The sequence below is a fragment of the Neoarius graeffei genome, chromosome 9 (genome assembly GCF_027579695.1).
Source record: "Neoarius graeffei isolate fNeoGra1 chromosome 9, fNeoGra1.pri, whole genome shotgun sequence".
Classification (NCBI taxonomy): domain Eukaryota; kingdom Metazoa; phylum Chordata; class Actinopteri; order Siluriformes; family Ariidae; genus Neoarius; species Neoarius graeffei.
Genome location: NC_083577.1, coordinates 66,829,992 through 66,857,241, shown reverse-complemented (window position 1 = coordinate 66,857,241; position 27,250 = coordinate 66,829,992). Strand labels below are relative to the sequence as shown.

General features: G+C 40.6%; 1 protein-coding gene across 2 annotated transcripts in view; it reads left to right on the top strand.

Annotated features, from left to right (window-relative positions):
- The window catches only part of cobll1b (cordon-bleu WH2 repeat protein-like 1b), a 101,736-nt gene that overhangs the window by 60,563 nt on the left and 13,923 nt on the right, over positions 1-27,250 (top strand). For both annotated transcript variants that reach the window (XM_060930130.1, XM_060930131.1), the window contains 6 exons: positions 12,535-12,742; positions 12,976-13,201; positions 13,362-13,403; positions 14,852-14,949; positions 15,334-15,552; positions 15,813-15,951. In XM_060930130.1, coding sequence (XP_060786113.1) covers positions 12,535-12,742; positions 12,976-13,201; positions 13,362-13,403; positions 14,852-14,949; positions 15,334-15,552; positions 15,813-15,951 — 932 coding nt within the window. The remainder of the gene's footprint in view (positions 1-12,534; positions 12,743-12,975; positions 13,202-13,361; positions 13,404-14,851; positions 14,950-15,333; positions 15,553-15,812; positions 15,952-27,250) is intronic.

Sequence of the window (27,250 nt, the reverse complement as noted above, 5' to 3'; positions counted from 1 at the left end):
TACATGATCGGTTCCTTGGTTCATCCCCAATATATATACCCAGAGTCTTGCCCCTCGTGTCGTGTGCAGGTCGCGTGCACTACGGTACATGCACGCCACACATAGGGATAGAAAGTGAGATGTACTTCTGTCTTGGGGGCCGCACAAATAGCAAGTGTGGAGTACTTGTGTAATACTTCTGAGGCACGTCACTCGTACAATGACCATGCATCACTCGTGCATCTGACTGTCATTGCAAAGCCCTTACTAGCCGTGCTGCTGACTTGGTTCAGGTGTACAAAAGGAGTACAGGTCCCGTACATAGTGTATGTGTTCTTGATTTTTCTCAAGACCTGTAGAATTTGCATGTGCAGGACCAAAAGTCTCCACGGCCAGTCTGCGACCTTCTACGGCGCTGAACACATGCAAGTGTCGCACAAGTCTCAAGCACGGTTTTGCCAAATTTTTTACCATAGACTGCCTGTAGTAGCATGTACGGCAGGTTGTGAGTGAGCCTTCAAGTAATCGACATTTCAGACACAATATTACCAAGTAATTTTGAAGAAGCCACACTCATTGATAGCCTGTTGGCTAGCTGGCTCACGTTGATTTTGTACATTAAAAGGTGCATCTGGTGAAATTAGCTTCCATTCTTCCTTTCCATCATCATCTGACACGGTTTCATATTTTAAGTCAGAAATTATATTCATGAAAAATGTCTCATTTGCCATGTCCACTGATTATGTAACTAACTCTACAGTAGTAACAGTTTTGGTGGGACTGTTGCAAGACTTAAAATTTTATGTGGCAAACACAGAGTGATGTAAATAGCATCACTTTATTTGATGAACAAACGGAGTGCTAAAAAACAGTGAAACATCCCATTGCGGTTATACTAAATGTAAGCACTCTTGGAATGCTGCCCGTCCTATCAAATTAATAGACCAGAACTACACTGTAAAAAAAATATTTGTTGTTTTAACTTAAAAAAGTTAAATTTTGAGTTCACTGGAATTCACATAGTACAGTAAGTTAAATTGTTGTGAACTTACTATATTAATTTCAGTGAACTCAAAATTTTAAGGCAGCCCTAAAGGCAACCCTTGCACTAACTTTTTTAAGTTAAAACAACAAATCATTTTTTACAGTGTAATGTTTGTATAATCAACAGTTATTCCATGAAATGGAGTCATATATGAGCTGATAGCTGACGAGGTGCGTAGGGCCGAGTTGGTTATAAGCCATGTATGACGAGATTGAGTGGAATAACTGTTTTATTCTATCCACATTCACTGGATTTTGAGAAACAGAGCATTTTTATTTTTATTTTTTGCAAATTCAGTAAATAAAAACTTTATACAAAACGTCCAACAAAATAATTTCCGCTTAGAATGTAAACAAACCAGTGAAATGACAGTAGCAATTTGTGAAAAATGCTATAATAATGATTCTTGAAAAATAAAAAAAGATGCGTTCTTCCCATGAAATACTTTCATTCCATATTTTGTTGCTTTTTTGGGGGGGGAGGGGGGTGCTTGTTTTCAAGTAGAGTTTTTATTTCGTCTTCGGTTGGTTCAGCAACATACTCTGCCATGTTCTTGTTCTTCTCTAGGTTTTTTTTTTGGCTGTTGGCAAACCAACTTAAAGGGATAGTTCGGGATTTTTGACATGAATCTATATGGTATCCCCGTCAGCAGTGTCGTGCATCCACACTGACTTACCCCCGACAGTGTTCTGTGAGCCTAGATATTGTACAGTGTTGGTCAGTGCACAAGTAGTTCCGGCAGGTTTCCTGGGGTCTGCAAAGTAACACGTTTTTCTTCTCAAAACAGCTCGTGTTCGAATGAGTGATTTATTAGCATAACAAAACCCTTGTAGTCCAAAAAGTCACACCTTGTAATTGCTTGGGGCTACTTTCTCTCAATAGAGATCAGTGCGCGCTGTCACTGTTAACAGTTGTGTGCGAGCTAGCCAACAACTTTCATTAGTTGTTCGACAGTGTTTAGCAGCAGCAAATTGCTTTCCTCCTCAGTATACAAGTGCGCTTCCATGGCAGGGAAAAATAAACTACCACTGCTGCCTATGTAGTGCCCTATTTATACAAATAGGAGTCATTCAGGATTCAGCCATGTTTTTGCTCCGTGTCATGGCTGAATCCTGAATGACTCCTATTTGTATAAATAGGGCACTACATAGGCAGCAGTGGTAGTTTATTTTTCCCTGCCATGGAAGCGCACTTGTATACTGAGGAGGAAAGCAATTTGCTGCTGCTAAACACTGTCGAACAACTAATGAAAGTTGTTGGCTAGCTCGCACACAACTGTTAACAGTGACAGCGCGCACTGATCGCTATTGAGAGAAAGTAGCCCCAAGCAATTACAAGGTGTGACTTTTTGGACTACAAGGGTTTTGTTATGCTAATAAATCACTCATTCGAACACGAGCTGTTTTGAGAAGAAAAACGTGTTACTTTGCAGACCCCAGGAAACCTGCCGGAACTACTTGTGCACTGACCAACACTGTACAATATCTAGGCTCACAGAACACTGTCGGGGGTAAGTCAGTGTGGATGCACGACACTGCTGACGGGGATACCATATAGATTCATGTCAAAAATCCCGAACTATCCCTTTAAAGGTGTATTACCACCACCGACTGGGCTGGAGTGTGGAAGAGGAGATATTGGGGGAGAAAACTATATTCTTTTATCTATTTCTGTTTCTTTTAAATACTTGATAACAAAGTGATATATCAGACATGATGCGCTTCGCCATTTTGTTTTTCTCTACTCACAGTATATGAGCTGATAGCCTCATAGTAGAGTAGCCAATCAGAGCGCGCGATTGCTCATATCCAGTGAATGTGGATCGAATAATTTAAGATACACAATATGACCAAAATTTGTGTATATCTGACCTTAACATTCATATGTGTTTTTTTGAAGATCTCATTCCAGATTTAGTCCCCTTTTTACTGTTATGAAGTGGGTGGATAATATCAGCACATCAGAAATACAATACCCCAATTTTTTGGTGTTGTTTCAAGGCTTTTGTGTGGGTTTTGAGCTGCAGTTGGGTTGGAAATTTTTCTGAAAGCTGGCAACCCTGGTTAATGATATTAGCTTTGTGTTTGTGTTGCACTTTGTGACAAAAGTAACGGGAAACCCACCTGCTGTATGAAACACTGTTGAGTTGTTGGGTTCCCTTTTGAGTCTGGTTCCTCTCGAGGTTTCTTCCTCATGTCGTCTGAGGGAGTTTTTCCTTGCCACCGTCGCCACAGGCTTGCTCATTGGGGATAGATTAGGGATAAAATTAGCTCATGTTTTAAGTTGTTTAAATTCTGTAAAGCTGCTTTGCGACAATGTTTATTGTTAAAAGCGCGATACAAATAAACTTGACTTGAACAAACGTATGTCTAAAACTGCTCAGAATGAGCTACTGGACTGTATGAATGAATGTTGCTGACTCTGAACTACCTGTGGAGTTATGGAGTTACTCTGAACGTTTGCTAGATAGTCACCTATCGCATAAGTCAATTGTGATAACCTCTCAACTTGTGAGTGTGCTTGATTGAAGCCAGATAGACAGAAGTTAATACTTTTACTCAGCATTTTCCCAGTGCATTCATTGGAGAGGTGGGTCTTTAGTCTTCATTTCTGAAAACTGAACTTGAGACCTTGCCTTTTGAACCACCAAGGGAAAATTCATTTCACCATCCTGGATTCAATGCAGAGTAGAATCTTGATCATTGTCTTGCTTAATTAAGATATACAGCCTGAAGTCTGTATCTGTGTGGCTACACTGACCTGCACACATAGCCACTGTGTTTATTCCCAAGTGCTCTATGCTCAAGTTTGGTTTTAAGAATATAAGTGAGATCATTAAGGTCACCGGTGCATTACGTCAGTGTTAAAGCAGCTAAAATTGCTGCCTTTCTGAGTCAGATGGGTGGTGCTGCACAGTGCTACACTGAGGCTAGGATGGAAAATGAAAATGGATTTCAAACATCCTGGAGTCAGTATGATCTTACACTACAGCAATTTAGTATCATTTTTTTATATCTCCAATCTTCTTCAGATCTGCCTTTTAAATGTTCGCCAGTGGTAAATCCCTAGTAGCAATGTACAGTTTTCTCCTTTGCTTACTGATGGCGCTGTTGTCTTGGTTCAGTTCTCAGCATTGTGAAGACTGCAGAAAATCTAATTGGGTGAAAAGCAAAAATCTTAATTCTTAATTTTTATTAAACCACCATGCCGGTGCTCTTTGAGGCTCAAACCAGGTTCAATTCAGAAGAATTAGGTATCAGATTCCTCCCAGTCTTTTACGCTGGGATGCTTATAGTGTCCCCAACCTTTTCTTTCTCACTATTTAACTGTAGCTGCTGTATATTTCCAAAAGCTTCTCAGATTCTGACATTCCAGAAGCAGTTGGAAAGCATCATGTAGCTCATTCTGTGTCGCTAAAGGATTTTCCACACTCAGTATGCTCCTGTATGGTAGAAACATTCCTCTCTTCATAGCAGTGATGTAGCATAACATTATTTAACACACACACACACACACACACAGTCTATTTCGGATTTTTATTAATTAAAAGACACATGTCTTAAAGTAATGATGGATGTCATTTCTCTTTATTTAGTCGAGCAGTCCATCCGTTATCCATAACCACTTATCCTGTGCAGGGTCGCGGGCAAGCTGGAGCCTGTCCCAGCTGGCTATGGGAGAGAGGCAGGGTACAACCAGGGCAAGTCACCAGATCATCGCAGGACTGACACATAGAGACACACAACCGTTCACACTCATGGCCAGTTTAGAGCCACCAATTAGCCTAACCTGCATGACTCTGGACTGTGGGGGAAACCGGAGCACCCGGAGGAAACCAACACAGACACAGGGAGAACATCCAAACTCCACACAGAAAGGCCCCCGTTGGCCCCTGGGCTCAAACCCAGAACCTTCTTACTATGAAGTAACAGTGCTAACCACTACACCACCATGTCACCCTAGTTGAGTGGTTCTTGACATAATATGGATTACTACAGTTGTTGAATAGGGCTATTTACTGTATTGCTATTATTTACTATTTACTGTTTGATCTCAAAAGCATTAAGAAGGCAAGAAATTGCACTAATTAACTTTTGATGAGGCACACCTATTAATTGAAAAGCATTCCAGGTGACTACCTCATGAAGCTGGTTAAGATAATGCCAATAGTGTGCAAAGCGTCATCAAGGCAAATGCTGGCTACTTTGATGAATCTAAAATATGAAACACACACATTTTTTTAACACTCTTTTGTTTAATACAACTCCATACAGTTGTGCTTGAAAGTTTGTGAACCCTTTAGAATTTTCTATATTTCTGCTTAAATATGACCTAAAACATCATCAGATTTTCACACAAGTCCTAAAAGTAAATAAAGAGAACCCAGTTAAACAAATGAAACAAAAATATTATACTTGGTCATTTATTTATTGAGGAAAATGATCCAATATTACATATCTGTGAATGGCAAAAGTATGTGAACCTTTGCTTTCAGTATCTGGTGTGACCCCCTTGTGCAGCAATAACTGCAACTAAACGTTTCCGGTAACTGTTGATCAGTCCTGCACACCGGCTTAGAGGAATTTTAGCCCATTCCTCCGTACAGAACAGCTTCAACTCTGGGATGTTGGTGGGTTTCCTCACATGAACTGCTCGCTTCAGGTCCTTCCACAACATTTCAATTGGATTAAGGTCAGGACTTTGACTTGGCCATTCCAAAACATTAACTTTATTTTTCCTTAACCATTCTTTGGTAGAACGACTTAAAAGAATGGTTAAAGAAAAATAAAGTTAATGTTTTGGAATGGTCTTGAATTTCCTCCATTTGTACACAGTCTGTCTGACTGTGGATTGGTGGAGTCCAAACTCTTTAGATATGGTTTTGTAACCTTTTCCAGCCTGATGAGCATCAACAACGCTTTTTCTGAGGTCCTCAGAAATCTCCTTTGTTTGTGGCATGATACACTTCCACAAACATGTTGTGAAGATCAGACTTTGATAGATCCCTGTTCTTTAAATAAAACAGGGTGCCCACTCACACCTGATTGTCATCCCATTGATTGAAAACACCTGACTCTAATTTCACCTTCAAATTAACTGCTAATCCTTGAGGTTCACATACTTTTGCCACTGACAGATATGTAATATTGGATCACTTTCCTCAATAAATAAATGATCAAGTATAATATTTTTCATCTCATTTGTTTAACTGGGTTCTCTTTATCTACTTTTAGGACTTGTGTGAAAATCTGATGATGTTTTAGGTCATATTTATGCAGAAATATAGAAAATTCTAAAGGGTTCACAAACTTTCAAGCACCACTATATATGTTTTTTCATAGTGTTGATGTCTACAGTATTGTTCTACAATGTAGAAAATAGTTAAAATACAGACAAACCTCTAAATATGTAGGTGTGTCCAAACTTTTGACTGGTACTGTATATTTAACTAAAGTTGTGTAGCCCAGTTGGCACCAATGTGTCAAATAAATGAAGCCGAATGTACACAAATCTGCAGGGCTGGATGTGAGTCTTTTTATATATGCTGAATACTGAATTTGTGACTTAAAGCTAGACTGCCTTTCAGATTGTTCAAGTGTAGGTCATAAAAAGAATTTTCCCTGACACCCAATTATTATTTTTTTTATTTAATTAAAAAAAAAGAACAATTAATGAATTTAGGGCCATGTGGCCCTAAATTCTCTGCTATTTTTTCTTGCTTCACCATGACACAATACGAGATACTACATCATGCATCACGTGGTGGGCTTTCCCCGTTCGTGCAAGGCATTGTGGGATACAAATTTGAAACGGGAGGGAAATGGAGGATGTGAGTGTGCGAATGAAACGGGAAAGACCGACTACAGTAACGGAAAGCAAGACGAAAAGACTTTATGCCACAAAGGAAACAAAATGCAGGACCAAACTAATAAATATCGGCAGTCAACGAGCACCTCAGTGTGAGCAGCTGTTCATTTAGCAACAGAATGATGTAACTGTCATTGCATGGTCAAAGGTAAACCTGTAGATGGCAGTAATGCAACACTGTGGATGCCAGCTGCCGTAAAACCCAAAAGAAGAAGAAGAAGGCGGCAAACCTGTGCATGCACACACAGACTTCCTCTGTCTGCTTGACTGCTAGAAGCGAGGGATATCATGCACATTATTTGTTAGGGAATCCCCTCAAATTAAATAACTTCCCAGCCACAGAATGGCCTGATATTTTGTGAGATATTACAGAAATAAACAGATGTCACAATGACCAAATTTCAGAGGGAACTAAATTTCACAGATTTTATGAAATCGAAAGGCTGTCTACCTTTTAAACCTTGTTCAAATGCTGAGTGCTTAATCCTTTAAAATTCCAGCTAATCATTCAGTAATTTATCTTAAAGTATAATATTCAGTAACTAGTATATACACTACCATTCAAAAGTTTGGGGTCACCCAGACAATTTTGTGTTTTCCATGAAAAGTCACACTTTTATTTACCACCGTAAGTTGTAAAATGAATAGAAAATATAGTCAAGACATTTTTCTGGCCATTTTGAGCATTTAATCGACCCCACAAATGTGATGCTCCAGAAACTCAATCTGCTCAAAGGAAGGTCAGTTTTATAGCTTCTCTAAAGAGCTAAACTGTTTTCAGCTGTGCTAACATGATTGTACAAGGGTTTTCTAATCATCCATTAGCCTTCTGAGGCAATGAGCAAACACATTGTACCATTAGAACACTGGAGTGAGAGTTGCTGGAAATGGGCCTCTATGGAGCACTTGCATGTGACGTCATAGCCGATCCAGATTGTGACAGACGCCATCTTGTCGGTCAAACGCCATTTCCGCCTTCTACTTCTACTTCTACCTTTTCTTCTGGAAAACCCTACTATATACAATTCTACTACAACGGCTGCGGCTACAAGCTCTCCCTACCTGTGCACGTTTTTTATGTTTTTTGTGTGTATTTTTGCATGTTGTTCATCTGTACCGGACTTCAATATCCACTACAACCGTATGGACTTACTGGACATTGGTTTCCAGCAGAAAATGACGGTTTGTAGTGATTTCCATCGCATGCACAACATTCCGGACGAGATAGCGAGACCAGCGGGGTCTCCGTGGATTGTTATCGGAAGCAAAGAGAAGGAGGCGGCGTCGGGAGAGGAAGCAAAAGCAAGGCTGCAGAGCCGGCCTGTTGACTAAGCTCAGAAAACAGCCACTCAAATCTCCACTGCTAAGCCTCTACCTCTCCAACGCCAGATCCATGGTAAACAAGACGGACGATTTGAAATTACAGCTGGAATTACCTTATTCTATTCTATAATCGGCTGGTCAGTGCTATACTCAATACTTAAGTGACTTACCCGTCCAATGAGGATTATTTTCTTGTTTATAAGATGCCACATCTGAGTCGCTGACAGATCCTGAATTTCTGTAAAGATAACTGTCCAGAGATTTATAAGCACGCAGTGCTTCACCACTGAACAGCGAGGGAAAGTTAATGAGGTAATTATACACGTCTGGGTATTCCACCTCTGGCAGTTCAACATCCACTGACACGGTCGTGAAAACTACGTCCGGTAAGCCATAAGGGTCACTAATCTGTAGATCGTTTATTTTAGACATATATCTAGTTATCTGTTCATTAGAAAAATGAGCCGTGTAGTCCGTCGGTTGAAATTGATCCATTCTGTACACGAGTGCAGCAGTATTCAGCGGTGTTTTTTACTGACAAGATGGCGGCTGTGTACTTTCCGGTCACGTGACTGCAAGATCTCTATACACCTATGTAGATATTGCACCAAAAACCAGACATTTAGTAGAATTTAGCTAGAATAGTCATTTACCACATTAGCAATGTATAGTGTGTATTCCTGATTAGTTTAAAGTGATCTTCATTGAAAAGAACAGTGCTTTTCTTTCAAAAATAAGGAAATTTCAAAGTGACCCCAAACTTTTGAACGGTAGTGTATTATTTAGTAACTCCAGTGAAACTATTAGGAAATCTATGTATCTGTGAGAATGAGGACTGTAAATCTGGGAGAATAAGGAGTTCAAGAATGTTTATGAAGCTTCTACCTGAGAGAAACAGGACAGAGTTTTGGTTAAAACCTGGAGGCTTCATAGCATTTGGTTATTTCTACTGGTATGACATTATTTATGCAAATCAGAATACACTATAGTGTGTGCTGCACACATTTTAGAGAACACACGCAGCACTTGTTTTTCATCTCAGATGCACAATGCTTTTATTTATGTTGTTGAATATAGTGGTTGTGTTGGCCACATCATCTCCAAAACTATATTTTTATTTGCAATTATGACTCAGACGTACAGTGTGAGACCAGTGTCATTATTATGGAAAGATGGACTAATTCTATCTACAGACCATTAGCCATTTTCTTCATAGCTATATTCAGTTTCTAGTCTTTTGTCCGTAGCTTTAGTTGTCGTATTTTATGTCTCTGAGTTTCAATGTGTTGGTCAGTGATACTCTTTTGCACAGAATTTCTAAAAAAAAAAAAAAATCAAACATTGCTTATTATTTAATAAGATGATAATGACAGTGGCACTTTATAACATCTTGAACACCCAGAGATGTCTGAAAATTTGCCTTCACAACAGCTCCATCCAGTGGAGATAATGTATTTGGAGGAAAGATTGATCTTGTGAAGTGCTTAAAGGAGATACGCAGAACCTTTATTTTTAAATAAATTTCTGAGTGGATAGTATCTCCATCCTTGACTCTTGTATGCTGCATAAATGGGAATTAAAAATATACATATTTTTGAGAGTTAAAATCGACTGCAAAGTTGGCATTCAAGCTGCCCTGCTGAGCCAGCCAGCCCTGAGTGCGTGACGTCACAGCGGTAACTGGTTTTAAGGCCGAGGCCTTTGACAGTTATAGACCAAAGTTATATAAATAAAAATTTATGGTGAAAGTAAGAAATACCGTTACCGACTTGCTCAACTAAGACTGATTTGACTTCATTGATTGTGGGTTGATAAGTGTTCTAACTTGTGCAACATACGTGTACATGCATGCATTTTCACTGATAAAGCATAAAAGGCTAATTAAATAATCAGATGAGCTGAGACAATCACATTCTGAAGCAAATTAAATAATCTTATACTGGTAACTTAAACACACAATACAAGTTACATGTAGGGGCGGCACGGTGGTGTAGTGGTTAGCGCTGTCGCCTCACAGCAAGAAGGTCCTGGGTTCGAGCCCCGGGGCCGGCGAGGGCCCTTCTGTGCGGAGTTTGCATGTTCTCCCCGTGTCCGCGTGGGTTTCCTCCGGGTGCTCCGGTTTCCCCCACAGTCCAAAGACATGCAGGTTAGGTTAACTGGTGACTCTAAATTGACCGTAGGTGTGAATGTGAGTGTGAATGGTTGTCTGTGTCTATGTGTCAGCCCTGTGATGACCTGGTGACTTGTCCAGGGTGTACCCCGCCTTTCGCCCGTAGTCAGCTGGAATAGGCTCCAGCTTGCCTGCGACCCTGTAGAAGGATAAAGCGGCTAGAGATAATGAGAGATGAGATGAAGTTACATGTATTAATCTAAATGCAGGTAAACAACATGTTGTTTTTGCTGTTTTGTGTCCAAATGAGAGTCGGAGCTTACCTGTCTGTGTTCTCGCTTCTTGAAGGCCGATCTTGTGGCCAATTTGTTTTGAAACAATCTGACTTTCAGTTGTTCGTTCAGTTCTCCGTTCATTCACTTTTTCCACGTAAGGGCGAGATGGCAGCAATATCCAGTGAAGAAATCAGACAGCTGCTCCACTCATTCTCCATTTTCTCCATAGTGAGTACTCCGTCATTACTGCTCGGCTCAGGCAATTACTAAAACCTGGGACGGAATGGATCATTACCGGTTTTAGCAACAATGTCGGGGAGGTCACTGCCTGAGCGATATGTCCCGTCCCAGGTTTTACCAACAACCCTCGGCTCACTCTGGGAGGACTGGTGCAACTGAACTTACTTTCCTTTTAAAAAAATAAAGTAAATGCTTTCCTTTTCTTGTAGTTTTATTTAATTGTTGGTACTGCACCCTCTTTCAGTATGGGCTTATAGTCAACGCTCCTCAACAGATCAGAGGTCTCGGACGAGTCTTCAGTAAAATGTGCAGAGCAGAGGAGAGACCACTTCGTAGGCGCCCAATGTGCTCGTGAACTTCTCGCAAAATGTGTCCAAATCTTTGCAGTTTGAACATTCTTGGGCCATGAATGCAATGTAAATCCACCTTCTGTCGTGTTGCTGCACCGGTCAGCAACACATCTGCATGGCATAGCGATAAATTAGCTCAAAATGGAGGATCGGAGTTGCAGTCAGCTCTGTGTTTTAGTATAGCGGAAATGGTGATGAGACCGATAGACTTCCTGCTGTGATGTTACGGACGTCAAGGTCATTCACTTGGACTGCTATCTATATGAATCACTTTAATCGTAAAAATTACTAAATTAGATTTATTGTTAACGCTTAAAACTATTCCTTTGCCATTCTTGAGGTCTCAAGGCATTTATAAACGAAAGTGAGGCCATGGGTCTGAGTATATGCTTTAAGCTTCATCCTAGCAAGTGGGGTCCATCTGGACCCCGCACCTATATGTTTGTTTGCCATTTTAAAAATATGTGACATACTGCCTCACCGTTTTATGAATTTGTCGGAATTTATGTCTTAATTAAAACACTAAAGCACCGGAAGATCAGCTTTTTGCATTGTGAAGGTATAATTAATTTGTTACTGGGGTCCAACCAGACCCCAGAGTAAAGTTTATCTGTCTTTCATTTTATAATTGAATAGCACACTGAAAGTTAACTTCTTTTATTTCTTTTATGCTCCATAATGAAACTACCAAGGCATTCCTTCTTGGGGTCCGTGTGGACCCCACTGCTGCAATAAGCACAGGCTGCAAAACAAAAGCCCTAAATTATTTTACAATTACTTTTTTGTTTTAAATTCTGTAAGAAAAGACCTAAGTTGTAATCCAGAATGTTTTACAGCTGCATGAGCTGCAAAAATCATGTATATAATGCCAATTTTTTTTTGTGGCGCTATAATTTGCTACATGTATGCTAGTTATTGCAATATTATTGCAATGTTATTGCATTTATAATACATCATTGATATTCAGCCATAGTGGATTTTGTTCTTCAATAAAGTTATGTCTGTTTGCTGCATTGAATTGTTTCTTACTGCATTGATTTCAAGGTATTCCCTCCTGGGGTCCATACGGACCCCGCCTGGTAGTTTGTGTATGTAAAATTGGCTGGTAGGATGAAGGTTAAGTGTGTTCTTTATGCCTTGGGCCCTTTAGTGTATTGCTGTTATTAATACAAGATGTTCTGAACAAAACTTATCTGGTGATTTTGTCTTTATAAGCTTTAATTTTAAAGAAAAGTATTGGGGTCCAAACGGACCCCACATGGTAAGATTAAGGTGTAAAATAGCATGGTAGGATGAGGGTTAAGTGTATGTGTGTGTCAAAGTCTAATCTGTGTGTGTTTCTAGTAAACCCATGATTGACCTACTCGTAATGCTGTGCGCAAAGTACCATCTCAACCCATCAGGCCACACCATTGAACTCGTCTCCACTAATAAGAACCACATTAAATTCAAGCCCAATGCTCTTATTGGGGATCTGGAGGCTGAGAAGGTTCTGCTGAAGCCCAAAGGCATGGAGGACAAGAACAAGAAGACTGGACCACAAATGCCAGAGGTAAAGCTCTAGTCTTTAATTAGATTTTTAAAATGTAGTATATTCAATTTGCTACATTTATATTCAGTTCTATACAGTTGTCAAGACTTGATTTCATTCCTAATGCCACCTTTAGGCTTTTTGAGTTATTGAATGTCACATTTAATGTCTCATTTAATGAAAACACCCATAGGCCCTGTTTGTCCTTCTCTTTTTATCTCTTTTATTAATTTGATCACATCTGTCTTTCTCAGGCTACTGTGCGTCTGGTAATAAACTATAAAAGGACCCAGAAGACAATTTTGCGAGTGAACCCTAAGCTTGCTCTGCAGGAGCTGCTGCCCGCTATCTGTGAGAAATGTGAATTTGATGTGCAGAGCACTGTGCTATTGCAGAACGTGCATTCACAGGAGCCTTTGGACCTGAACAACTCCCTCAGTGACCTCGGCCTCAGGGAGCTCTACGCCAGAGACACACGGGGTAATGACAATAACAAATAATAATAATAAAAAAAGGCTTATTAGAAATCCAGCTGGCTCTGGCTGCACAGAGGTATATTCACTTCCTCAGAGTTATGTCCTCTCCAGTAGCTGACTGTCACTGCCATTTTATTAACTTGCTTTCTGTATTACCTAAACAGTTATCAGTCCAACAGACTTCTCTTCATCACCAACTCATTCAGGTAACAGTCACTCTCAGCTTTAATGTAACGTAATTTCAGTTATGGCTGCATAATATACACAATCTAACCTTCGATGTCCACATTCTATTGCTGCACATAGCGTATACACTACCGTTCAAAAGTTTGGGATCAATTTGAAATGTCCTTATTTTTGAAAGAAAAGCACTGTTCTTTTCAATGAAGATCACTTTAAACTAATCAGAAATCCACTCTATACATTGCTAATGTGGTAAATGACTATTCGAGCTGCAAATGTCTGGTTTTTGGTGCAATATCTCCATAGGTGTATAGAGGCCCATTTCCAGCAACTATCACTCCAGTGTTCTAATGGTACAATGTGTTTGCTCATTGCCTCAGAAGGCTAATGGATGATTAGAAAACCCTTGTACAATCATGTTAGCACAGCTGAAAACAGTTGAGCTCTTTAGAGAAGCTATAAAACTGATCTTCCTTTGAGCAGATTGAGTTTCTGGAGCATCACATTTGTGGGGTCGATTAAATGCTCAAAATGGCCAGAAAAATGTCTTGACTATATTTTCTATTCATTTTACAACTTATGGTGGTAAATAAAAGTGTGACTTTTCATGGAAAACACAAAATTGTCTGGGTGACCCCAAACTTTTGAATGGTGTGTATCATGCAGTATAGTAAAACATATCATTTAACTCTTGATGTGACCTCGATTATCTGCTCTGGCTTCATATTATTTGCATTTGATTGTATTATATGGATGGCACAATTGATCAAAATGCGCAAAGAAACAGTCATCAGGAGGATCTGAGATTAGGTCCCATCATGCTCTAATAATGTAGTCATTTGCAATATTTTCATAAAAATGAAAAAGAATATTGTGTTTTGATATTGTTCAGACATTTTTTGATATTGTGACATTTTTTGATATATTGATATTGATAATGGCGGCACGGTGGTGTAGTGGTTAGCGCTGTCGCCTCACAGCAAGAAGGTCCGGGTTCAAGCCCCGTGGCCGGCGAGGGCCTTTCTGTGCGGAGTTTGCATGTTCTCCCCGTGTCCGCGTGGGTTTCCTCCGGGTGCTCCGGTTTCCTCCACAGTCCAAAGACATGCAGGTTAGGTTAACTGGTGACTCTAAATTGACCGTAGGTGTGAATGTGAGTATGAATGGTTGTCTGTGTCTATGTGTCAGCCCTGCGATGACCTGGCGACTTGTCCAGGGTGTACCCCGCCTTTTGCCCGTAGTCAGCTGGGATAGGCTTCAGCTTGCCTGCGACCCTGTAGAACAGGATAAAGCAGCTAGAGATAATGAGATGAAATATTGATAATACAAATTGATTGATTTGATATACAATATTTTGATATTATGACATTATTTGATGTTTTGATATTGTGCAGCCATTTTTTTCCATTTAAAAAAAAAAACTTGTATATTATATTTCTAATCCCATTATTAAAAACTTGAATTTGCCAAACAGATGTTTTTCAACCTGGCAAGGACAAACTCCAGAAAGAAAAAGAAAATAAAGGACTGTTTGGCATGTTCAGACGAGGAAGTAAGAAGAAACCCGATCAGGTGGGTGCTGATTTAGAACAGTTCCACATCAGAAGGCAGTAAAAAGGTTATCATTTAAATACTTTAAAACATTGTCTTGGTTATTGTTCCTGAATATTTAGGAGTCTGTGGAGAGAACGCAGCTTCCAATAATTCTTTTACAAACCTAATTTGTTTGCCATTGCACAGGCAGTTCAGGGCTGATGGAGTAAATATTTGTTTTGGATGCTCTTTAAACTTTGCATGGACAAGCCCTGAGCTTTTCCATTGGTCAGTAGTCATGCTTGTCCTTGTACCCAAATTCAGACTTTTGCTGACTAGAAAGTGATCTTAAGAGTTCCTGCTATTCAAGGCACAAGGCTGTGAATGATCAGGAAACTGTTGCTGTTTTGTCTCTTTTTAAAGGTATCAACTGTGAGTGCGCCAGCATCCCCAACCAACAGGAAATCAAGACCTGCGAGCATGAGTTCACTCAGCATACAGTCCTCAAAATACGACTCGAACACTATGCCGTCTGACACACCGAAGAAGAGACGGGCTCCTCTACCCCCACACATGAATCCCTCTGACCTCAGCCATCAGCACAGCAACTCTCAAACAAGCAGTCATCCTGATGACAACCAGGTATGCAAGGCTTATGTTACTCTTTTCTTTAGATTTACGTTTAACATGAGAGCAAACCCTGAGCTGTTTGTTAATAATAATAATACTATTAAGGTGTGTGCTATGGTCTTCGGCTCCACGTTTGTCATTTTCAGAATTTAATTTCAATTTAATTTAAATGAACACTTAGATAAAATGATCACAAAATTCAGAGCATTTTAGCTTATATTATGTTGAGTGAAAGCAGTCAGTTGCTGATGTAACTTCTCTGGATTGTGAAGGTTGCGGCACCTCTGACTCGAAGTTTATCTACCGAGTCGTCTCTAAAGAGGAGTAAAAGGAAGGCTCCACCACCCCCTACCTCCCCCAGCATCCCCTCAGTGACGCATGATGAAAAAACACAGGATACAACTCTAACAGGTCAGTCTGCAGCCTCTGGCAGCAAGTAAACACTGAGACATTTATTAAAGATAGACTTAGAACCGTTCATCACCACTCGTGTTTCTCCAGCTGTTGCCGTACCCTGACTGGTGGTCTGTAGCCGTGTTGTAAACATCCTTTCAGTCAAAATGGAAACGTTGATAATCTGTAAAAACATATTTATTTTGTTGTTATATAGATATCATACATTTGATATTTAATCAGCTTTTTTGATGGGCTCTAACTAGTCTGTAAGCAGTTTTGTGGTTCTCACTTGGACAGAGATAAACAGCTGTACTTTGTCTTGCATGTAAACACAGCAAGACAGTGAATGAGATCTTTGACGGTTTGTAAAGGCTCAATTTTGTATACATTCTGCCTCCTAGTGGTCCAATTATGAGATTACAGCTCTATTCTAAGATTGTGTGTTTCTGAGAACTCGGCTGTTTTGTTTCTGCTTTTCGATAAAGTGTTAAGGCCAATTTATGCTGACAGCGCAGTCCTCGCAGACGGCGTCGCAGACAAGAGGGCTCTGATTGGTCCACTCCAGGTCCACTCTACGTCCGCTGTACACGCACTTCCCCTTCCCTACTTTCCCGGTTTGTTTTGTTTTCACTACCGCCATTTTTAAAAACACGAGCGAAGATGGAGCAGCACGAAGAGCGGTTGATCGAGGAAGTGAGGAAGTACGTACATCTATACGACTCCAGTTCTAGTCATTATAAGTAACTGGAGGATAAACACTCCATTAACCACACCCACCAACTACTCCTAGCGATTTCGCGACTTCGCGCCCCCTTGCGTTGTGGCGGCGAATAACATCGCGCACGCCTATTACTCCCCGCTCAACGATAAATTACAACTGTCTGCGAAAAGCTGTCTGCGAAGGCCTTGTCGCAAGAGCATGCAGAGGCCCTTAGAAGTTATTTAATCCCAGCATGATAAGGCCATGGGGCTGGAATATGACTGTAGTAGAATAGCTTTTGCACTATATTTGAATGTGTGCATCTGAGTGCTTGGCGCACACACACACACACACACACACACACACACACACACACACACACACACACACATTCAAAACAGGCACAGCAGCTGGGTCAAGCTGTAGATTTATAATGTGTACGACATGAGCCATGGCATTTCTCTCTGGCACTCGGGCACAGAAATGGCTCGACTTCAGTGATGTTAGTTTAAAAAATAAAAATAATTTAAAAAAATAATAAAAAAACTAAACTGAACTACAGTGTTGTAGTGAATGGCTGTGAATAACACAGCCTTTTCCATCTTATTTTCCACTAAAACAGCGTCACTTCTCATCAAACCCTTAGCAGAGGCAACGTTTTAAACAGTGGGACAGAGTTCTTTTCACACAATATCCTTTGCCTTTTTCTTGTATTAGTTAGAAGTTGTTGTAGAATGGTATGAGAAGGAAAAAAAATGGAGTGTTAAACACTGTATTTAATAGTTTGTGATTTCTAGCCACGAAAATAGGTAAAGTATCATTCGATATACAGTGGTGCTTGAAAGTTTGTGAACCCTTTAGAATTTTCTATATTTCTGCATAAATGTGACCTAAAACATTTATCAGATTTTCACACAAGTCCTAAAAGTAGATAAAGAGAACCCAGTTAAACAAATGAGACAAAAATATTATACTTGGTCATTTATTTATGGAAGAAAATGATCCAATATTACATATCTGTGAGTGGCAAAAGTATGTGAACCTCTAGGATTAGCAGTTAATTTGAAGGTGAAATATTAGAGTCAGGTGTTTTCAATCAATGGGATGACAATCAGGTGTGAGTGGGCACCCTGTTTTATTGAAAGAACAGGGATCTATCAAAGTCTGATCTTCATAACACATGTTTGTGGAAGTGTATCATGGCACGAACAAAGGAGATTTCTGAGGACCTCAGAAAAAGTGTTGTGATGCTCATCAGGCTGGAAAAGGTTACAAAACCATCTCTAAAGAGTTTGGACTCCACCAATCCACAGTCAGACAGATTGTGTATAAATGGAGGAAATTCAAGACCATTGTTACCCTCCCCAGGAGTGGTCGACCAACAAAGATCACTCCAAGAGCAAGGCGTGTAATAGTCAGCGAGGTGACAAAGGACCCCAGGGTAACTTCTAAGCAACTGAAGGCCTCTCTCACATTCGCTAATGCTAATGTTCATGAGTCCACCATCAGGAGAACACTGAACAACAGTGGTGTGCATGGCAGGGTTGCAAGGAGAAAGCCACTGCTCTCCAAAAAGAACATTGCTGCTTGTCTGCAGTTTGCTAAAGATCACATGGACAAGCCAGAAGGCTGTTGGAAAAATGTTTTGTGGACGGATGAGACCAAAATAGAACTTTTTGGTTTAAATAAGAAGTGTTATGTTTGGAGAAAGGAAAACCCTGCATTCCAGCATAAGAACCTTATCTCACCTGTGAAACATGGTGGAGGTAGTATCATGGTTTGGGCCTGTTTTGCTGCATCTGGGCCAGGACGGCTTGCCATTATTGATGGAGCAATGAATTCTGAATTATACCAGCGAATTCTAAAGGAAAATGTCAGGACATCTGTCCATGAACTGAATCTCAAGAGAATGTGGGTCATGCAGCAAGACAACGACCCTAAGCACACAAGTTGTTCTACCAAAGAATGGTAAAAGAAGAATAAAGTTAATGTTTTGGAATGGCCAAGTCAAAGTCCTGACCTAAATCCAATGGAGATGTTGTGGAAGGACCTGAAGCGAGCAGTTCATGTGAGGAAACCCACCAACATCCCAGAGTTGAAGCTGTTCTGTACAGAGGAATGGGCTAAAATTCCTCCAAGCCGGTGTGCAGGACTGATCAGCAGTTACCGGAAACGTTTAGTTGCAGTTATTGCTGCACAAGGGGGTCACACCAGATACTGAAAGCAAAGGTTCACCTACTTTTGCTACTCACAGATATGTAATATTGGATCATTTTCCTCAATAAATAAATGACCAAGTATAATATTTTTGTCTCATTTGTTTAACTGGATTCACTTTATCTACTTTTAGGACTTGTGTGAAAATCTGATGATGTTTTAGGTCATATTTATGCAGAAATATAGAAAATTCTAAAGGGTTCACAAACTTTCAAGCACCACTGTAAGGTTTTAATCACACCTTTGTACAGTACACCTTTGTGTAGTGTGTGAATCTCATTAAACCTGTGACACAAGGTGGATTGATGAGCTGACTGCAATAATTTAAGCTAAGGAGTAAAAAAAAAAAAGCGATGTGTGCTCATCTCATCTCATTATCTCTAGCCGCTTTATCCTTTTACATGGTCGCAGGCAAGCTGGAGCCTATCCCAGCTGACTACGGGCGAAAGGCGGGGTACACCCTGGACAAGTCGCCAGGTCATCACAGGGCTGACACATAGACACAGACAACCATTCACACTCACATTCACACCTACGGTCAATTTAGAGTCACCAGTTAACCTAACCTGCATGTCTTTGGACTGTGGGGGAAACCGGAGCACCCGGAGGAAACCCACGCGGACACGGGGAGAACATGCAAACTCCACACAGAAAGGCCCTCGCCGGCCCCGGGGCTCGAACACAGGACCTTCTTGCTGTGAGGCGACAGCGCTAACCACTACACCACTGTGCCGCCCAGTGATGTGTGCTGTTATAGGAAAATAATCAGTGATGGGATTATGTGGTGGGATTATTTTCCAGTAACAGCAGCTGCCAAAGTGTTTTATTCCCTTGATCCCATAGCAAGTAGACAACACTAACCTTTTTTAAAACTTAGGACAGAATGACATTTTATCTGTTTATAGTTATGTTTATGCTGCAGAACATCTGTGAAACAAGTCAGTTTCTGTTACCACGCTTGTTCCCCCACCAGTCTCTCTTTTTTCTTTCTCCTGAAGTTAATAAGACAAAAATTAAAGTCATACTGAGAAATCGCAAACCACAAACTCCCCTGTCCTGAAGACTTTCCGATGTATGGAAAAAGTTACAGCTTTAACTCTGACTGTTGCAAAATATTGACTGTGTTAAATACACATCTACTAACAGAAAACTGCACCGTATCAACAATTCCACACATCTGTTCATGGAGAGCATTCACTATTCACGTCTCTGTGAATTAGGTGTTACTGTAGAAAAATGAAGTATTTGAATGAACACATTAATATAAACCTTAGAGCCAGAGCTGCTGTCTGAACTGTGCTGTTATAGAAAAAGTAATGGAGACCATGCGACCAATCAGAGCAAACAATTCAACAGCGCTGTGGTATAATCTCAGTCAGTAGATTCCAAAGATTATAATTAAATACATATAGTGAAGTGGAGCATGTCCGCAAACACAGGATTTCTTAAAATGTCTTGAAAAATTACATAATCAAATTTTAATTATTGCTCTCTGCCACGGGCGGTACGGTGGTGTAGTGGTTAGCACTGTTGCCTCACAGCAAGAAGGTCCGGGTTCGAGCCCCGTGGCTGGCGAGGGCCTTTCTGTGTGGAGTTTGCATGTTCTTCCCGTGTCTGCGTGGGTTTCCTCCGGGTGCTCCGGTTTCCCCCACAATCCAAAGACATGCAGGTTAGGTTAATTGGTGGCTCTAAATTGACCGTAGGTGTGAATGTGAGTGTGAATGGTTGTTTGTCTCTGTGTCAGCCCTGTGATGACCTGGCGACTTGTCCAGGGTGTACCCCGCCTCTCGCCCATAGTCAGCTGGGATAGGCTCCAGCTTGCTTGCGACCCTGTAGAACAGAATAAGCAGCTACAGATAATGGATGGATGGATGGATAGATGCTCTTTGCCACAGGCTTTAATCTATGACTTATGAAATCTGCCGAAACCAATCCAGGCTTGAGGCGAACCATGTTTGGTTGACTTGGCCAGAACTGCAGAACTGGTGGCCGGTTCCTTTCTGCGCACTCACACTCACATTCACACCTATGGGCAATTTAGAGTAGCCAGTTAGCCTAACTGCATGTCTTTGAACTGTGAGGGAAACTATAGCACCTGCAGGAAACCCACGCAGACACGGGGAGAACATGCACACTCCACACAGAAAGGCCCCCATCAGCTGCTGAGCTCGAACCCAGAACCTTCTTGCTGTGAGGCGACAGCGCTAACCACTGCAGCACTGTGCCGCGTTATGAAAGCTATAAACATATTTCATCTATGAAGTCTATATTTATTGTAATTTAATATATTTGGGGGATTAACAGTAATATTTTGTGGTATTTAGTGGTAACTTGGGCCCTCCTGTGGAATCTTGTTGCTCATGGCAAGATTTAATACATTACTAAAGAATAGTACATTATTTATTTTGGGTTTGTTCTGTTTATTGTGTATTTCAGTAATAGGCTTTAGATCATTATCACCCATGTTATTTTACACTCCAAGAGGCAGTCTGTGTCTGTTTTTCCAACTAATCATTTATTATTAGATTTATAATTTTGTTTCATGAAAGGAAGATGGGGGGCGGCACAGTGGTGTAGTGGTTAGCGCTGTCGCCTCACAGCAAGAAGGTCCGGGTTCGAGCCCAGTGGCTGACGAGGGCCTTTCTGTGCAGAGTTTGCATGTTCTCCCCGTGTCCACGTGGGTTTCCTCCGGGTGCTCCGGTTTCCCCCACAGTCCAAAGACATGCAGGTTAGGTTAACTGGTGACTCTAAATTGACCGTAGGTGTGAATGTGAGTGTGAATGGTTGTCTGTGTCTATGTGTCAGCCCTGTGATGACCTGGCGACTTGTCCAGGGTGTACCCCGCCTTTCGCCCGTAGTCAGCTGGGATAGGCTCCAGCTTGCCCGCGACCCTGTAGAACAGGATAAAGCAGCTAGAGATAATGAGATGAGATGAGATGAGATGAGATGAGATGAGATGAGATGAGAGGAAGATGTATAGACTATTTTTTTGTTCATGACTGTTTTCCTTCCTCTTTTGCTCAAAGCAGTTAATGCACTTGACTTTACAGACTGCCCAGAAGGGGGCGTATGACAGACAGGCATTTCTTTCTTCTTTGCTTGCTGTTGCTCCTCAACCTCATGTCGTGGCGTCTCTCTCTCTCTCTCTCTCTCTCTCTCTCTCTCTCTCTCTCTCTCTGTCTGTCTGGTCTGTTGTTTAATTAGATTCTAATTATATGTTCATGTCAGTGTCTGTATTTTTTCCCCAGACAGTATCTTTGCCGTATTATTTTTTTGTGTGGATACTTTTCTTTCATTGCTTGTATAGTTTATACATTAGTCTGTGTTTTACACTACCGTTCAAAAGTTTGGGGTCACCCAGACAGTTTTGTGTTTTCCATGAAAAGTCACACTTTTATTTACCACCATAAGTTGTAAAATGAATAGAAAATATAGTCAAGACATTTTTCTGGCCATTTTGAGCATTTAATCGACCCCACAAATGTGATGCTCCAGAAACTCAATCTGCTCAAAGGAAGGTCAGTTTTATAGCTTCTCTAAAGAGCGAAACTGTTTTCAGCTGTGCTAACATGATTGTACAAGGGTTTTCTAATCATCCATTAGCCTTCTGAGGCAATGAGCAAACACATTGTACCATTAGAACACTGGAGTGAGAGTTGCTGGAAATGGGCCTCTATACACCTATGGAGATATTGCACCAAAAACCAGACATTTGCAGCTAGAATAGTCATTTACCACATTAGCAATGTATAGAGTGTATTTCTGATTAGTTTAAAGTGATCTTCATTGAAAACAACAGTGCTTTTCTTTCAAAAATAAGGAAATTTCAAAGTGACCCCAAACTTTTGAACGGTAGTGTAACTACGGAATTATAACAGTCTTTATCATCGTTTTAGCAATCTTGTAACCTGGTGCTTATTTATTTTAATCTTTAAAGGGCTGCTAAGTGATTTAGTTTATTTCATCAGGCCTTTCTCTATTGTCACTATTCTGTTGGAGGGGTGTGGCTTGTTGTTGGGAGTGGGAGGGGACATAGTCTGTTTTATTTATAGGCCTCGATGTTTGTGTGATGTACAGTAGGCTATATGACCAACAGATAAGAGAGATGTTGGCAAAAATAAAGACTCCAACCTGGGGCGCTGCTAGAAATTTTGGGCCCTATGAAAGAATATAATATTGCACCCCCCCTTTACGTTTCTAGTCACCCAACTTCTTCATGATGGTGTCAATCTACTGAGGATTCACCGTCAATTCTGCTTCCGCTGTGTGCAGCTAACGTTAGTGCTGGATTGGAAAGCAACAAACCTAACGTAGTGTCACGCTCTGGCTCCACCTACACAAGGCTCCACCATGTAATGAATAAGGAGAGGGGGTGAAATATAAAGACTATCTATTCTAATAATTTTGCGGAAAATGGAAAACCAAACCAGGAGGTTGTTGGATTTGCTCATTTTAAGAGACAAAATTATTAAAAATATTTGTTTATTAAAGTAACTTACACATGATAATAATAGTAATATTTTCTTCTGAGGGTCCTCTGTCAATGCTGGGCCCTTAGAATAGCGCCCCCCCCCCCCCCCCCCCCCCCCCCCCCCCCACACACACACACACACACACATGGCACCCCTGACTTACAGTCATAATCCATATCTCATCCTCTGTGTTATAGTCTCAGAACCTCAGACTCAGTCTGTCAATCAACCTGTCAGACTCTTGAAACTGGCACCACCACAAAAATGTTTATCATTATTTAATTTTTATTTAATTGTATTTTATTCAATTTTATTTCCATTACTAACTGTAATTATACTTTAACATAAAAATTTATATTGACATTATAATTAGTAGTTTTATTATTTTTTCACATGCTTGTCAAAACAATTATTTAGCATTTTTTATGATTTTTGTCTTAAAGGTAGACTGCCTTTCAGATTTTTCAAGTGTACGTCATAAAAATAATTTTCCCTGACACCCAGTTATTTTTGTTTAGTGAACCGAAAGCTACTGAATTCGAATCACAGACTTCCAATTTTATTAGTTTTTTTTAAATAGAGCAATTAATGAATTTAGATGTAGCCTTAAATTTTCCGCTATTTTTTCCTGCTTCAACATGACCCAATTCAAGATACTATGTCATGCATCATGTGGTGGGCTTTCCCTGTTTGTTATTGTGGGATACAAATTTGAAACAGGAGAGAAAAATGGAGGACGTGAGTGTGCGAATGAAACATGAAAGACGGACTACAGTAATGGAAAGCGAGAAGAAAAGAAGAAACCTTTATTTGTAACATGCACACTTCAAGCACAGTGAAATTCATCCTCTGCATTTAACCCATCTGAAGCAGTGAACACACACACTCAGAGCAGTGGGCAGCCACACCAGAGCACCCGGGGAGCAGTCAGGGGTCAGGTACCTTGCTCAAGGGCACCTCAGCCCAAGGCCGCCCCACATCAACCTAACTGCATGTCTTTGGATTGCGGGGGAAAACAGAGCACCCAGAGGAAACCCACGCAGACCATGAGAACATGCAAACTCCACACAGAAAGGCCCTTGCCAGCTGCTGGGTTCGAACCCAGAACCTTCTTGCTGTCAGGCGACCGTGCTAACCACTACACCACCATGCCGCCCAGAATGTTATGTTGCAAAGGAAAGGGAACGCAGAACCAAACTAATAAATATCGGCGGTCAGCGAGCACCTCGGTGTGATCAGCTGTTCGTTTAGCGACAGAATGATGTAACTGTCAGTGCACGGTCAAAGGTAAACCTGCGCATGCGCACACGGACTTCCTCTGTCTGCTTGACTGTGCGAAGTGAATGATTTCGTGCACATGATTTGCTCGGGAAATAATCCCCTCAAATTAAATAACTTCCCAGCCACATAATGGCCTGATACTTTGTGAGATATTACAGAAATAAACATATATCGTAATGACCAAATTTCAGAGGGAACTAAATTTCACCGATTTTATGAAATCAAAAGGCAGTCTTACTTTAAGTCACAAAATTGCAGTCTTCAAGCTTCACTAAAATTCATTAAATGTACAGTTCCTCAACATGCAGCTCACTGAGATTTTTTCAATCAAGCAGCTATCCTAAATAAATAAATAATTTTTCAATTACATTGTTTAGATTTTTTTTTTAAATCTAGCCCAAAAGCCACATTTCTATAGTTTCATATTTAAATAATAAAGTCCTCCAATCGTGATATAGTTTTAGTGAAATTGTAATTATTCTATCCACAATAACTGGATATGAGCAATTGCACACTCTGATTGGCTACTTTACTACTAGGCTATCAGCTCATATAACGTGAATAGAGAAAAACAAAATGGCAGAGCGTGTTGCTGAACCAACCGAGGACAAAATAAAAACTCTACTTGAAAACAAACCCCAGAAAATATTTTTAAAAAAAGCAACAAAATATGGAATAAAAGTATTTGACGGTAGGAACGTATCTTTTTTATTTTTCAAGAATTATTATTATAGCATTTTTCACAAATTGTTATGTTAATTTCGCCGGTTTGTTTACATTCTAAGCAGAAATGATTTTGTCAGACGTTTCGTATAAAGTTTTTATTTATCGGATTTGCAAAAAATACAAATAAAAAATGCTCTGTTTCTCAAAATCCAGTGAATGTGGATAGAATAAAACAGTTATTCCACTCAATATCGTTGTACATGGCTTATAGCCGACTCAGCACTATGTGCCTCATCAGCTATCAGCTCATGTACGACTCGATTTCATGGAATAACTGTTTTATTTATATATATATATACCTGCATAGCCACTTGAGTGCAGGTCTCAGTTATAAACAGTCCTGAGCAGCTGAAAGACAGTTCAAGATGTCACATATTGCTAGCAGGAAAAAATTATATTAATAATCTGAATTTATTTACAGGTTGTATTTTGCTGCTTGGGTGGCACGGTGGTGTAGTGGTTAGCGCTGTCGCCTCACAGCAAGAAGGTCTGGGTTCGAGCCCCGTGGCCGGCGAGGGCCTTTCTGTGTGGAGTTTGCATGTTCTCCCCGTGTCTGCGTGGGTTTCCTCTGGGTGCTCCGGTTTCCCCCACAGTCCAAAGACATGCAGGTTAGGTTAACTGGTGGCTCTAAATTGACCGTAGGTGTGAATGTGAGTGTGAATGGTTGTCTGTGTCTATGTGTCAGCCCTGTGATGACCTGGCGACTTGTCCAGGGTGTACCCCGCCTTTCGCCCGTAGTCAGCTGGGATAGGCTCCAGCTTGCCTGCGACCCTGTAGAACAGGATAAAGCGGCTAGAGATGATGAGATGAGATTTTGCTGCTTCAGAATGCATTGTGTCTCTGTTGTCTTTGTTGGTGATGGTTGGCCAGGCTCATGTGTTTGGAGGCTTCTCTGAAAGACTGTACTGCAAGCTTTCACAAGCTGACTACTAATACAGTTAGTAGTTAGTAATGCAGTTAAACTGTGGATGGGATATTTAATGGGAGGAACTATACTTGGGTACTAATCAATACACCTAGATGCACCACAATAGTATGACAGACTATATGTGTGAGGAAAAAGTGTACTCTGTCCTCTCCCGACATTTAATAAACCACAACTGTGCGTCATCGAGAGAGGTAGCTTAACAAGAGCTTTCACTGTATCCATGAATGTTAAACTTTTTAAAACGTCTTGAATACCCAGGGCCCAGAAGCTCTTATAAAAATGCATTGTTTTGCTTAGATGTCATAGCAAGTCTTTCAATAAAAAAGTGACTACAGGGCTGAAGTGGGGCCTAGCTTTTAGGGAGTAACTGCGCTCTAATCAGGGATGTGAACCTGCAGACAGACTCAGCTTGTCGTTCATAACCACAAAAAAGCAGCCACTTGAGACAAGAGAGAAACTTCACTGAGTTTGCTTTCTTCTCCATCCGTCTTTCAAATTCTGTTGCAACTTTCTGCCTGCAATACAACGTTTTACCCATCAGTTTGCACTTTTTGTGTTTGTGTGCTGCATTTTTAATATCCTTTTGCCAGTATATTAGAATTTGATACGCCTTACAGTATTTCAGCAGTAGATTTTGAAGGCTCAATAATAAAGCCTTGGCAAAGTTTGGAATCGTCTCTGAGTGCTTGTGTCTCCAGCATTGTCTTGTTCCCCTGCTGACAGCAATAATCAGCTTCACAGAGGAGGAGAGGGAGGCATGGAGAAAGGCGATGAAAAATGGAGGGGGATGGAGTGAAAACAAGAAGTATAGACAAAAAAGGAGATTAAGATACATGGATAGTGAAATGATAGAAAAAAAATCAAGAGCATGGAAAAGAAAAAAGGAAAAAAAATAAAACAGAGTTAGAAAAAAAGGATTTTTTTTTTTAATGATTGCCGCTATCTTTATCCATGGCACTCGACAACTCCAGAAAGAGAGAGTGAGAGATC